Genomic DNA, 15,444 nt, shown 5'->3' with positions numbered 1-15,444 from the left:
AAACACGCACACACATTAGGAAGACACAACGTTACCATGGAAAGTACTGACTCGGGAAGGGAGAAGGCATGGCTGATTGGCCAAATTAGAGTGGAAAAAAGGTGGCAATAGTCCAGGAATGATGGTCACAGATATTTGAAGGGTTAAAGATTAGCACTATACGTGACTGTAGTGAATCATAAGGAATATGACAGAGCTTTGTTGGAAGATTGACTACTTTTTTATTTCAGTGAGAATTTTCCTATTAGGACAAGTATATTATTGCTGAAGAGTGTCTATCTTCAGTTTCCCCAAGGATTTGGGGGTCTCATTTTGTTCATCTACTTATAGAAATCAGCTACAATGGGACAAGAGACCATAGTGTGTTATTTTTATGTATCTGTGTATGCATGTATGTATGTGCATGTGTTTAAAGTATTAATTAACAGACCACATGATTTTAAATTCTAGAGAGCAATTTCCATTTTCTGAAAGGAAATGTGGACAAGCATAGTAGATTCCCTCTGAACTGTTATTGGTTTACAGGTCTGGAACTTCCATAACTAGTCCTGAGATCTTAAGGAAGCCACTCATCCTCATTAGGTCATATCACATGTATGACCTAATGGCATTGCACTCGTCTGTGATCAGATTTTCCCACCCAACTCATGTAGGGGTGGTGAGTGGTAAATGGGTAAATGGGAGAGGGGAAAGCTGTTCAAGGGAAAGAAAGCAAGCTTTGGAGTCTCGATTTCCCTTTTGTAACTTTTTCAATGACAGCCATTCTTTAACTATTGTGCTTCTGTGTAAATTTTGTTTCAAAAAGAAAAGACTTCAATTAAAAAATGTCTCAGAAAATCACTGCACTGTACATTTTTTCATTGATTACTATATTTTTATGGGTTCTAACATTCTATTATTCTATAGTATAACTATAGAAATAGTTTTTCAATTAAAGTAGCCATTTCTTGAGATTTTTCTTTATCCTAGAGGAAGAAGGATTGGTAAAAATGACATTCTCTGATTTAGGCACTGTCATTTATGGTGTTGACACACAGGGGCAAACTATACCAAAGATTCTTAATTTCAGAATCAGTGAAATTTAAAATCAAAGCTTGTTGTAACTGACATTTTGTTTTGCATTTATATTTAATTTATATTGTTTCCTTCAAAAGACATACCTTACATTTGTGAAATAGAAAAGCTATATATATATATAATTTCATCTATAACCTTAGGGTTTGAACATTATTCCTAGTGAAGAGTTAAATGTGGAAAGAAATCATGTTTCCATTTTAATATTCCTTAATTTGGTTTTTAAAGTCACAATGAAAATTTTGTTTAAACATTAGCTTGTGTTATTAACTACTTTTTTAAAATAATAACAACTAAGTGACATAAAGAAACACAAATATCTGGACAGAATTCAAGAACTGGTAAAAATACTTAACTGTACTAAATCAGTTTCATCTAATTCAGCCTCCCCCTATTTTCTGCAGGCTTATCAAAACATTTCTAACACCTTGGAAATTTTATTTTGAAGTCAAAAGTCCTCTTCAATATAATTACAGCACTAGGCTGGTTAGTCCCCAAAGTCCTTGAATATCATTGCAGTTAGGGAACTATCATAGTAAAAACGGTTGAAAAAAATCTTCTAAAGAGTTTTATATTTCTTTTTTTGGACAAAAAAGGGAAAAGAATAAAAATTTTTTAAAGGTTATCTGAGTGTTTGCTAAAAAAACATATCTCAATGTTTGCTAGCAAAAATTATAACAAGAGGCTTCTCTTCCCTAAATTGAGCCCTTTATACTTTGAGACAAGAACCTGAGTTTTTCCTGACTTTTAACTGAATCCTTACCAACCATCATGGCTCATCCCATTACAGAGCCTACAGAGTGATTTTCTCAAAGAGTTTATAAGTACAAATCAAAGGTCACCAAGACATAGCTTTTGAACACCAAATATGGGCAAGTTTTGCACTGAAAGTATAACATTATCTCCCTCAACCAAATATGAGAAGGAATACACAAAACAGCTTGAGGAAAAGAAAGAAATATGATCTGACCAAAGTGGTTAATTAATTTTGGTACAGAAGAAGATTCTATCAGCCTATAATGTCCTGAGAAAGACACAAGGAGAGACCTATAAATGTGGTTGAAGATTTTATCAAAAAAACTAGTGGAAGGAACAATCTTAGATAAGTACAAGCAATTTAAAATTATATGCTAGAAGATATTTCACAAGTGTTAATATGCAACAAATTGTTTGAAAAAAACAATGATCCCTGGTAAGATATTTTTCAATTAAAGAGAATACTTGCAAAATATGGATATATTTATATACATTTGCCATTTTTTATGAGACTCAAAATTTCATTTTCAATTTTTTTCTGCAAGTTAAAAAGTACACTGCTACACATTTAGCAGCTCCAGCATATATAAACTCCTGTAGTGAGAATTAGGTGGCCCTGGTCAGGAGCAGTGTCATTATTATTTACCTTTATATATGTTTGTTTGAACAAAATCCATCTGGATGAGTAAGCTGCTCCCTAAAGGAAAGCTGAGCACATTCAGATCACAATTTTCCACTTATGCTGTCAGTCTTGTACATGAAATGGATCTTAAGTTTCCTGAAAAGATTTGCTCTTCAAAGTGCTTACTTTTCATTTTCCACTTTCCCAAACCCCATTCATCAAATGAATGAAAAAGTCATTATAGGTGCTTATTATTATTAAGCACAAATTGTCCCTTTCACTCTACTATACCTTTGGTTTAGAAGGAGCAACAGTTGTTAAGGCTTTTTATGTCATATTGGTACTTTTGTTACATTTGGACTGGGAAAGAAAAGCTAAAACCCTTCTTATAAGTTTACCTCCGTGTATATTTTGGCCCCAAATATATCCTTACCTGTCTCAACACAGTGTCATGCAGAGCACAATGAAAGGGCACCACCTTCTTGGGGAGGTATGTAGGGAGCCTCTCATACATGTACACACAAAGCATAAGCATCAGGATTGGATTAGGGTCACAGATGTCAGTGGCCTAGTTTCAAAGAAGGGAAATAGAAATTAGAGGATATACAGATAAAATGTACTAGGAAGAGCTAAAGTGTAGTAAATCAATTGTTATTGCTTTAAAATATTTTAAAGTGTTACTGATTGACAATGACACAGGAAACAAAATATTGCTGTGAATCAGAAGAACTTGACCTAGGTGTTAAAAGACTGATTACACGTGTTCTAAGCACAACACTGACCTCAGCCTCAGAGACTCCATAAAAGCTCATCAAAGGTCAGAAGAGTACTATTTACTAGAAATATTGACTGATGTGACTAAGACACAGTCCTTGATTTAAAGTATATAAAGCAGCAGAAGAAAATTGAGAAGTAGACAAACTACTGTGGTAAAATATGGCAAAATATTTCCAAACAAAAGCCCAAGGGAGAAGGCAGCACAAGAGATGGCCTTGGAGAATGCTTGACTATTAAATACATTGTGTTTGGTGTGAGGAAAAAGGCATATTCTATCAGAAAGGCAAAGGACTATGGGGCAAGGATATAGGGAAGTACAGTGTTCATTTGGGAAAGAAGCCCAATTTGAATATGGATAAGGTAAAAAAGGACAAGTAGTGGAAGACAAGACTAAGGAGCATCAGGGACTCACTGTGAAGAGTATGGGTGTCAGGGTGAGGGGTGAGGGCCTTGATTTCTGAATAAACAGTAGCACTAGAGCAACAATACAGGCAGATCAGGCAGGGGGGTGGTTAGAAAATGCTTTTCCCAGAACAGACAAATTATAATAAGACAGAGAGCTTCATTTTACTGCTAAACATGATAAATCAGTGATGGCTATTGGAATAGATCTGAGATAAAATCCAGAATTACAGAGAAATAACAGCAGAATCAATTAACACAGCCAGAATACACAATGAAGTCAAAAAGTTGAGTGAGGAGAAAGAGGAAAAATTCTTCCTATCCATTTACATAGTGCCTGTGATCTCCTAGGGAAAGGTGATGGTAGTGGGGGAGAATTATTCATAGCAAAGACATACTGGAAATGGTCTGAGGCATACATTCAAAGACATAAAAACCCCACTAATAAGCAACACTCTCATTGTCCATATATAGGGAGCTCTCTACACTTCTGTAAAATGAGCATCTACTATGACTTAATGGCATACATTCAAGTTAGCAAGGGCAAATGATCTGGGTCCGGCCTAGGAATGTAGGTGGTATGCAAGCCAACGATACCTAATGTGTTATATGGCACTCACACACTTAACTCTGAAATTTGGCAGCAGTTACCAGAGAATAATGACAGTCCCTCAGATCATCTCGTAGTCTGCGTTTCCATATACATTATTTTCCCTCTTTGGAAGAAGAGAAGGATTTGTTTTTTTGTTTTGTCAATAAGTAGTAAGGCTAACCAATAAAGATGGCTGGGGTGGAGGGAGGGATGTTAGTAAAACATAAGGGCATGTCAGAAAGCTGCTAATAAGCATGATTTGAGGAAAACTGAGAAATATACCAGGACTCCAAAGTTTCTCATCAGTATTCTGTGGTCTTACATTCTTCACCAAAGACAATGGTAGTCAGCAGATACAGGAAAACTACTTAAGAGAACAAACTAAAAAATGAAATACAGAGTTCAACTGCAACAAAGTGAAGAATATGGCCCTTCAGGGCCCTATGTGATGGGCCAGCCTATGAGTGTAATCCAAAGAGGACTGTCCAGGGTGACAGGAAATGTGTTAGTTGGGGAAAGTGCAGGGCTAGTAGAAGAACACTCTGGGCTCAAGGCTGAGGTCAATAAAAGTCATTTCAACACTGTTTTAGTGGCTGTAGCATAAAATACACAGATAGCAGTATAAAATGATTCCCAAAATTCTGGATAGCATATAATAGGATTCAATGCAATACACTGGAAATGAAAAAAATATCTTAATGGAAAAAATATACTTGATAATTAAGATACTAGATTAAGGAAACAGAGAAAATGGCTTTCTTATCTTATGATAAATTTCAAATTTTTTAGGTTATAAAAATATAAAAAAGGCATTCTTATGATGAATTTCAAATTTTTTAGGTTATAAAAATAACCTAAAGCAATTAATTTTAGTTAATCCTAGGCTTAAAATAAATCGTGTTTGTTTGACACAAGATTTTCATGTAAAATATCAAAGATATATTCATTACTCTCTCTATAAATATAACCTAGAAGAACTTGAATTGTATTGGTCCACTTTTACCCAGTTATGGTACTTTCCTGTTGGACTAACAAAAGATAGGGAATTTGGACTAACACAAAGAAAGGCATAATAGAGAAAAATACTGTTGTAGCAATCTGGTATATTAAATTCAAATTCTGCTACTATACAGAGCCATGATCCTGACTAAAACAATCGACTTCCCTAGACCTCAGTTTCCTCATCGGTAACAAGAGGGGAGATGATACTGAGCTTCATGGTAGATGCTATGCATTATTTGCTATGACTTCAAGATACCAACAGCTTTCAGACTAGACACCAACCATAACTAGCAGTGCCCAATGACATACCATAATTCTACAGAGAACACTGTTGATTGCCTTCCCAACAACAATTTCCTTTTCTTCTTTATTAAGAATCCCATTCTCGTGGCATCCATTACCTTTGTCAAACACTGGTTTAGCTGCAAGCATGGGATGCAGTTATGGTCAATGATATGCAATGGAAAATATCCCATGGGGCCATGGAGCAGGTTTACCTTAGTGAAAAAGAGAAGCACAAGAAGAGGTGCTACTCAACCAGCCCCAAGAATTGCTGTATGAAGGTGTTATGAGAGAATTTCAGAATGAAATTTCCGGTTATTAGTGTACATGCCTGTACATTCCTAAAACAAAGACAGCAGGCTGAGAAGGGCTTAGCAAAAATGAAACTCTTGATAATCTAGTTGAGGAACTGAACAACTATCTCTATAAATCTTCTACTGCCTGAATTCTCCTTTGTAAAATATTGAGTTTCTTTTATTTAAAAATATTTTTATTCATGAATTCAGTTAAGGCTAAAGGTATCCAAGCTGAGGAAAACAAAATTTTTAACAGAAAAACTTAGATTCTCTATTCACCCTTAGCTCCCATCACTAGTCAGTGAATTACGTGTGATACTACCTCTATAAATGTTGCATTTATTTTTTATATCCATTTCTCTGCATGGGAGAATAAAAATACATTCTAGGCTGAGTCCAAATAATTCCCACAAAATTTCTTCCTTCCTTAAATACAAAGCACGTCATGAAAGGGAGAATATGTGTTAACTGTAATTCCACCTGACAGGATTCCACAGTAGGACAGAACACTGGCACAGAAACATTCATCTGATTGAACAGATGCAAAGAAAGATGTAATAAATAAGAAACTTAAGCATTAAGAAGTAAGTCCTGTGGTGAATTTCATAGGATTCAAATGTGGAACAGTGCTAAGCATTGGCATTATTTCACTACAGCTAAGTGAATTTAAGGGTGGTATTTTTAAACGTTGCCATTTAATGTGGTTGGTAAATCCAGGCTCATAAAAAGTTAGGAAATTGGAAATGGCTGGTAAAAGTTTGCTAATTATCTGATAAGTTAACTGTCCATTTCTCCATTCATCAAATCTTTTCTATATTTTTACATAGAAGACACTCACACTGTAAAATCTTTTTTGGCTACACAATAAAATAAACATTTTGAGTCAACATATCTGGGAAATCAAAAAGCAAAGGACTGAATCACAATATATGACTCATTATAGTCTTTTTAAAAGAGTAGTTTTAAGTATTTTTGTGAACTGCTACCAAATTCTCAAGGGTCACTTTGCTATGCAGCTCTTCCTGGTTCCCTTTTCAGAATAATTTCTTTTTGATTCACACAGCACATTGTTTCTTGTCTACATTGTATCTTGTCTTAGAACAGAAGAAAAGTCACAGAGCAGTCACTGTTTTGTATCAGCTCCTTTTCATATACTTGTCACTACTAGTGAGTAACATCTTTAAGGCATGAGTGAGGTTTAACTGTATATACACTCTTGCAGGGTCAATACAGTGTCTTTCATGGAGGAGATTCAATTTTCCAAACCAATGAGAACTTTAATATTTTCATTCTTCCAAACAAAAATCTTTTATTAGAGTATATCTTTAAGTCTCTTATAAAAAACTCTGACAAAAATTCTTGATTATAGTTTCTCTCAACAACTCTACCAAATTAAAACAATGTAAATGGCAGACCTGATGAGAAGTGACTTTAAGAGATAAGATGGGCCTAAGAATGGCAGTGTAAGAAATGAGACAGAAAACTCCTCCCAAGACAACATATAATATGAAAATACAGCAAATACAATTAATCCTGAAAGAACAAAAGGAAAGAAGACCGCAACAGACTGCTTACATCTGGGGAAAAGAGAAGACCTCACAGACAAGGGTAAAGTAGCAAAGCTGCAATCTGGCGGGACCCAAGCCCTACCCCAAACCCAGCTCACCAGAGGGAGGAAGAGAAATAGAGTGCACAGTGGGTGGAGGACTAGGATTGCTGAACACCCAGCCCTGGAGATCTGCTCTGGGACCACAAACTTACATTACATGGTACTATGGAGATTAGTGGGGTTGGAAAACTAAGACAGGCAGAATACTCAGAGAAACAGATTCCAGCTGCTTGTGGAGAACAGGGATCCACAAACAGCTGCTCCAGGACAAAAGAAAGGCAGGCACTTTGAAACACTTCCCAACAGTGAGAGGGTTGCTAAAGGGGCAAGGATTACACAGAGCTTGCTGTTCAATAGAAAGGACAGGTGAACAAAATTGCCCGGTGCACTCAGCACAGCAGGTTGGGAAATTTCAGGAGCTTCAGGTGCTCCATCTCCCTGGCTGGAAACACAGCCCCAAGGCCCCTCACCGCAATATGCAGCCTGCTGCTCCTTCCTTCTGGCTACAAACTGCTCGCAAACCTGCTGCCCCTGCCATTGCATGAGGTAAGAAAGAGGGTGACCCCACCTGTGGCAGCTATAAGGGCACAGCATAGAGGCTCCTCTCTGGGTGCTCAGACCACTGTCCCTGTCAGTGGAGGCAGGAACCGCAGCAGGGAAGCAAGAAAGAGTTCTTTATTCTGGCAGGCACCAGTGCTGCTCACCTGCGACCCCTGACATCTCACGAGGGGCCAAGCAGCTCCAGAGAGCAAACCTTCTATACACTAGAGGGCAGCAGCTACACAAAGTTATTATTGCATATTATTCACTACAAATGTGAAATGTCAAAAGAAACTAGTACAAACCAAAATCCCACAAAGACAAGAAAAAGGAACAAGTGAAACAGAAATCACCAGTCTTCCTGATAAATATTTCAAAATAAAAGTCATAAACATGCTCATGGAGCTCTTTGCTCATGGAGCTACAGAAAAATACTCAAGACCTCAGGGAGGACTTCAAGAAAGACTGAAACTTTGAAAAATACAGTATCCAAAATCACACATACAATGAAGGAATTTAAGAGCAGATTAGATGAGGTAGAGGAGATAGTAAATGAAATAGAAATTGGAGAACAGGAATACAAAGAAGCTGAGGGAAAGAGAGATAAAAGCATCTCTAGGAATGAAAGAATATTGAGAGAATTGTGTGACCAATTCAAATGGAACAATATTCACATTCTAGGGGTACCAGAAGAAGAAGAAGAGAGAAAAAGGGATAGAAAGTGTCTTTGAGGAGGTAATCACTGGGGAAGGATATAGTCCCTTAGGCCATGGAGATGCACAGATCTCCCAACACAAGGGACCCAAGGAAGACAACACCAAGACATATAATATTAAAATGGTAAAGATCAAGGATAAAGACAGAGTAATAAAAGCAGCCATAAAGAGTAAAAATATCACATAAAAAGGAATACCCATAAGGCTACCATCAGACTTCTCAGCAGAAACCTTACAGGCCAGAAGGGAGTGGCATGATATATTTAATGCAATGAAGCAGAAAGGCCTTGAACCAAGAATGCTCTACTCAGAAAGATCACCATTTAAAGTTGAAGGAGGGATTAAAAAATTTCCAGATAAGCAAAAGTTCAGGGAATTTACCTCCCACAAACTGTCTCTGCAGTGTATTTTGGAGGTACTGCTCTAGAAGTAAGAGCTCCGAAGGCTAAATAGCTGCAACCAGAGAAAACAAAACTATAGTAAAGGAAGTACACCAGTTAATTACTAAGAAAATGGAAAATAAAATCAACTACCCCCAAAGTCAGTCAAGGGATATACAAAGAACACAGAATATGGCACCTAATATATAAGGAATAGAGGAGGACTAGAAAAGGGGAAAAAACCAGAACCTTTAAATTGTGTTTGAAATAATGTACTATGTGAGGTAAGTTAGACTGTTATATAGTATACAAGCTAACATTTAACCTTTGGTAACCACAAATCTAAAGCCTGCAGTGGCAATAAGTACATATCTATTGATAACCATCCTAAAGGTAAATGTACTGAATGCACCAATCAAAAGACATAGAGTTACTGAATGGATAAAAACACAAGAAACATCCATATGCTGCCTACAAGAGACTCACTTCAAACCCAAAAATATACACAGACTAAAAGTGAAGGGAAAAAAAGATATTTCATGCAAACAAAAGGGAGAAAAAAGCAAGAGTTGCAGTATTTGTATCAGACAAAATAGACTTCAAAACAAAGAAATTAATAAGAGACAAGGAAGGAAAGGATATTACATAATGATAAAAGGATCAGTCAAACAAAAGCATATAACTATCATAAATATCTATGCACCTAACAGAGAAACACCTACATACGTAAAAGAAATAATAGCAGAATTAAAAGGGGAAATAGAAAGCAATGCATTCATTTTAGGAGATTTCAACACACCACTCACTCCAAAGGACAGATCAAACAGACAGAAAATAAGTAAGGAGGCAGGCACTGAAGAACACATTAGAACAGGTGGACCTAACAGACATCTGTAGAACACTCCACCCAAAAGCAGCAGGATTCACATTCTTCTCAAGTGTACAGGGTACATTGTCAAGAATAAATCATATACTAGGCGACAAAAAGAGCCTCAGTAAATTGAGAAGGATTGAAATTGTACCAACCAGCTTCTCAGACCACAAAGGTATGAAAGTAGGAATAAATTATGCAAAGAAAACAAAAAGCCCACAAACACATGGGGACTTATCAAAATGCTCCTAAAATAATCAACAGATCAATGACCAAATAAAATCAGAGATCAAGCAATATATGGAGGCAAATGACAACAATAATTCAACACCACCAAATCTATGGGATGCAGTGAAGGACATGCTATGAGGGAAGTATATTGTAATACAGGTTTACCTCATAAAAGAATAACAATCCCAAAAGAACAGTCTAAATTCACAATTAATGAAACTAGAAAAGAACAAATGAGGCTCAAAGTCAGTAAAGGGAGGGACATAACAAAGATCAGAGCAGAAATAAATAAAGTCAAGAAGAACAAAATAATAGAAAGAATCAATGAAACAAAATAGAGGAACCCCTAGCCAGACTTACCATGAAAAAAAGAGAGTATACACACACAAACAGAACTAGAAATGAGAAAGGAAAAATCACTATGGACACCACAGAAATACAAAGAATTATGAGAGAATACTATAAAAATTTATATGATAACAAACTGGATAACCCAGAAGAAATGGACACTTTCTAGAAAAATATGAACTTCCATGACTGACCCAGGAAAAAACAGAAGATCTGACCAATTACCAGCAATGAAACTGAACTGGTAATCAAAAAATTACCTGTGAACAAAATCTGTGGACCAGATGGCTTCAATGCTGAATTTTATCAAACATTTAGTGAAGACCTAATACCCATCCTCCTTAAAGTTTTCCAAAAAGCAGAAGAGGAGGGAATAATTTCAAACACATTCTATGAAGCCAGCATCACCCTAATACCAAAACCAGGCAAAGATAAGACAAAAAAAGAAATTACAGACCAATATCCCTGATGAACATAGATGCAAAAATACTCAACTAAAAATTTGCACAGTGAACTCAAATATACGTTAAAAAGATCATCCATTATGATCAAGTGGGATTTACTCCAGAGATGCAAGGATGCTACAACATTCAAAAATCCATCAACATCATCCACTACATCACGCAAAAGGACAAAAGCCACACGATCATCTCCATAGATGCTGAAAAAGCATTTGACAAAATGCAACACACATTCATGTAAACACTCTCAACAAAATGGGTATAGAGGGCATGTACCTCAACATAATAAAGGCCATATAAAACAAACCCACAACCAACATCATACTTAACAGTGAAAAGATGAAAGCTTTTCCTTTAAGATCAGGAACAGGACAAGGATACCCACTCTCCCCACTTTTATTCAACATAGTTACCCAAAAAACTAAAAATAGAAATACCATTTGACTCGGGAATCCCCCTTTGGAATTTGCCCAAAGAATACAAGTTCTCAGATGCAAAAAGACATATGCACCCTTATGTTTTTCGCAGCACTATTTACAATAACCAACATATGGAAGCAATCTTATTTTCCTTCAGTAGATGTAGATGAATGGATAAAGAAGAGATGGTATATTGGTGTGCATATATATATATATATATATATATATATATATATATATATATATATAAAATGGAATATTATTCAGCCATAAGAAGAAAACAAATCATCCATTTCCAACAGTATAGATGGAGCTAAAGGGTATTATGCTCAGTGAAATAAGCCTTGTGTATAAGGACAAGTAGCAGAAGATTTCACTTATTTGTGGAGTTTAACACCAAAGCAAAACTGAAGGAACAAAACATCAGCTGACTCACAGAACTCAAGAATGGACTAACAGTTACCAAAGAGAAAGGGACTGGGGAGGGTGGAGGGGAAGGGAGGGATAAGGGGATTAAGGAGCATTATGATTGTCATGCATAATGTAGGGGGGTCATGAGGAAGGCAGTATAGCACAGAGAAGACCAGTAGTGACTTCATAGCATCTTACTATGCTGATGGACAGTGACTGTAATGGGGTATGCAGTGGGAGACTTGATAATATAGGTGAACATAACAATGTTGCACATGTGAAACCGTCATAAGAGCGTCTATCAATGATATCTTAATAAAAAAAAGTGACTTTAACATTCAAGTGACTTTAATACAATGAAAAAGAAAGCCATTATGAAACATCATTTCTGCAGCAGGTGTAAGAAACCACTTTCTACCAAGTCACACAGAGGCACTGGCGTCATCAGTCTCCGTATGTGATGGAAGGGAAAATTCAAGAGTTAGTGGTTACATCCTTCTTTTTTGGCTCATCAGCAGGTCCAGGATACCTCACTATGTCTCCTATGTCAGCTTATTACGTTAAGTCCCCATTAACATGATAAAAATAGAGACAATACTTTCCTCCTTTACCAACTGAAATCGCATTTTGACTCATCTGTGTCTGCTGTCTCAAGTCCCAATCCTCCCAGTCCATCCTCACCATTGTCATAAGAGTACAAACCATTGGGCTTGTAATAACCTCATGGTTAACTCCTGGCTTTGTATGCTAACCTCCAGAATTCTAATATATGCTTATCTATTTCTCTAAATTCAAAATTCAACTAAGGTAACCTAGTCACACAACTTCCTTAATGTTAGTCACTTATTCACATTCTACCTTCTGTTAATGCCATTTCCTCTGAGTAAACACTTTCCTTTCTTGCCACTACCAATCCAAATTCAATCTCCCCTTCAAGACTCCAAATAAGCTCTGCCCCCTCCAGAAAGTCTTTGGTGGATCATTCTAGTTCACACTGATCTTTCCCCTTATCTGAACTCTACTCTTTATTTTTTGCATACATGGACACTTAATTGAGTAAAATATTAATTATCATTTAATATATATGTTTCTTGATAATTCAATGAGTTTGCATATTCTTTGAAGTCAGGGTTCATTTATTATACTAGTTCATTACTCTAACAAAGGTTAAAATATGGTATAAAATAATTTTTTGATTATTGCTATTGAGCACCTGATGTAAAGCCCTGATGGAATTATAACTTGGAGGGCCAAATATAATAAAAATATATATTGCCACTGTGATCTCTACATGAATATTTATTTTAAAACCAAAGTGAAATTTTTTTCCTTTTCGCTACTACATTCTAAAATGATAATACCACATCTATATTTGAACAACTGCTCCTTTAATTAATTCCTAGAGTTTGGGTAGTTAAAAAAGCACTCAAGCTTCATATCTGTGGCTTAAGAAAACAGCCTATCACTACAAGTACTTTGTTATTATGCACATTTCAGTGCAAATAATTCACACATTTTAAAATATCCAATAGATTTCTATGAAGTTGTATTTCAATTTCCACATTTTAGTCATATCCCATGAAAAGACTGTTTCAATTTAGATTTAGAAGTTATGAACAAAGGCATATCATAAAGGAGTCAAATATTTTCTCCAAATAAGACATACAAATGGCCAACAGGTGTATGAAAAGGTGCTCAACATCATTAATCATTAGGGAAATGGAAATGAAAACATTAATGAGATATCATCTTACAACTATGAGAATGGCTATTATCAAAAAGACAAAAGATAACAAGTGGTGGCAAGGATGTGGAGAAAGGGGAACCTTCATGTACTGTTGGTGGGAATGTAAATTGGTACAGCCAGTATGGAAAACATTACAGAGGTTTCTCAAAAAATTAAAAGTAGAACTACATCATGGTCCAGTAACCCCACTTCTAGGTATATACCCAGAGGAAGTGAAATTGGTATCTCAGTGGTATCTGCAAACCCATGTTCAATTGCACCATTAGTCACTAACAGCCAAGATATGGAAACAACTTAAGTGTCTGCTAGTGGGTCAATGGATTTAAAAAAATGTGGTATGTACTTACAATATGCAAGTCCGGGGGGAAGTGTGTTCCCAGCCTGGAGCAAATAAACCAGTGAAACTGGTGGAGCCGAAATCAGTCAAGGGAAAAGACAACGTGTGAGAAACCCATTTATTGGCTCACAGGAAACCTGGCTCCGTTCCTCCCTCTCCTGCAGCTACTCTGGCTCGCTACCATCCAGGGCATGCTCACCTCTCCCCGCGCCCCTTCGCGGAGAAACTCCACCAGTCCCCAGCAACTGACAGGCGCCAGACCAATTACACAACAGAGGGGAGGAGAGAACAGTTTCTCTCCACCCCTTGTCCCTGGAGGCTGCTAGAGGCTGTAGCTGTAAATATGTATTGTTATGTGAAACGACTAAGGCCAGGCAAGAGTTTCTGGAAATATTGCAATTTTTACCCACACAATAGAATATTATTCAGTCATAAAATAGAGGGAAATCCTGACATTTGTGATGACATGGATGAACCTGGAAAACATTATGCTAAGTGAAATAAACCAGACACAGAAAGACAAGTATTATATAATTTCAATTATATGTGGAATCTAAAAAGTTAACTCATAGATTATTACACAAATATCTCATATACTTATTTATAGTAAATATCTCTGATATTTATAACAACTCAATATCAGAGAGTAGGGTGATGATTGCCAGGGGATGGGCATGGGAGATGTTGGTTGCAGGGTACAAGCTTTCAGTTATCAGATGAGTAAGTTCTGGGTAATGTAAAGCATAGTCATTATAGTTAATAATATACTGAATTATATACTTGAAAGTTGCTAAGAGAGTAGATCTTAAGCGTTCTCACCACAAAAAATAAAATAAAATGCTAACTATGTGAGGCAATGGATGTGTTAATTAACTTGATTGTGATAATCATTTCATATTGTATATTAAATTATCACACTGTACACCTAAAAAGTCACATTGTGCAAGCTAAATATATACAATTTTTATTTGCCAATCGTGTCCAATAAAGCTGGGAATAAAAGTTTAAAAAGGGAGAAACTCATAAAACATTTTTAGAATGTATGATATAAAGGCACCCACCTGTATATCTATGTCAAAGCCAATTTCACAAAGAACATTCACAATAATCAGACAATTGTGTAGATACTGTTCAGAACTTTTTGGTTCTGTGTACATATTTACAAAATGAGACTCAATCTGGAAAAGACAACAATCAAATCTTTAGTAATGGAATAAAATTTCTTGCTTTTTAACTTCTCTGTAATTTATCAAAGAGTCATTGAAATATCAACATTTTTCAGTAGATAAGTGCCATCAAAACACAAGAAGAAACAAAAACAGAATGCTAACCATTCAGATTCAAGTGTTAACTTTAAAAACATTTAAAAGAATCAGTTTTGCAGAAAATACTTCCAATTTTAAATATTAAATTCTTTAAAATAATAGGCCACTCTGCATAAAAATAACTTACCAAAAATGGGCAATAGGCTCCCAACTGTGTTGCAAAAACAAGGCCATCTAAAAGGTCTTCATCAAAATTTACTATCCATCTCTCAGAGGGAATAACACCTGTTCCAGAAAAAAAAAAGT

The 15,444-nt window shown here is 36.1% G+C and overlaps 1 protein-coding gene across 1 annotated transcript in view; it reads right to left on the bottom strand.

Annotated features, from left to right (window-relative positions):
* The window catches only part of CFAP47 (cilia and flagella associated protein 47), a 489,967-nt gene that overhangs the window by 267,060 nt on the left and 207,463 nt on the right, over positions 1-15,444 (bottom strand). The window contains exons 35-37 of the mRNA XM_073227718.1: positions 15,326-15,423; positions 14,935-15,051; positions 2,886-3,020 (exon numbers count right to left, since the gene is read on the bottom strand). Of these exons, the coding sequence (XP_073083819.1) occupies positions 2,886-3,020; positions 14,935-15,051; positions 15,326-15,423 (350 nt within the window). The remainder of the gene's footprint in view (positions 1-2,885; positions 3,021-14,934; positions 15,052-15,325; positions 15,424-15,444) is intronic.

Source organism: Manis javanica, chromosome X (genome assembly GCF_040802235.1).
Source record: "Manis javanica isolate MJ-LG chromosome X, MJ_LKY, whole genome shotgun sequence".
Taxonomy (NCBI): domain Eukaryota; kingdom Metazoa; phylum Chordata; class Mammalia; order Pholidota; family Manidae; genus Manis; species Manis javanica.
Note: the sequence above shows the minus strand (reverse complement) of the source record. Positions and strands in the feature narration are given on the sequence as shown.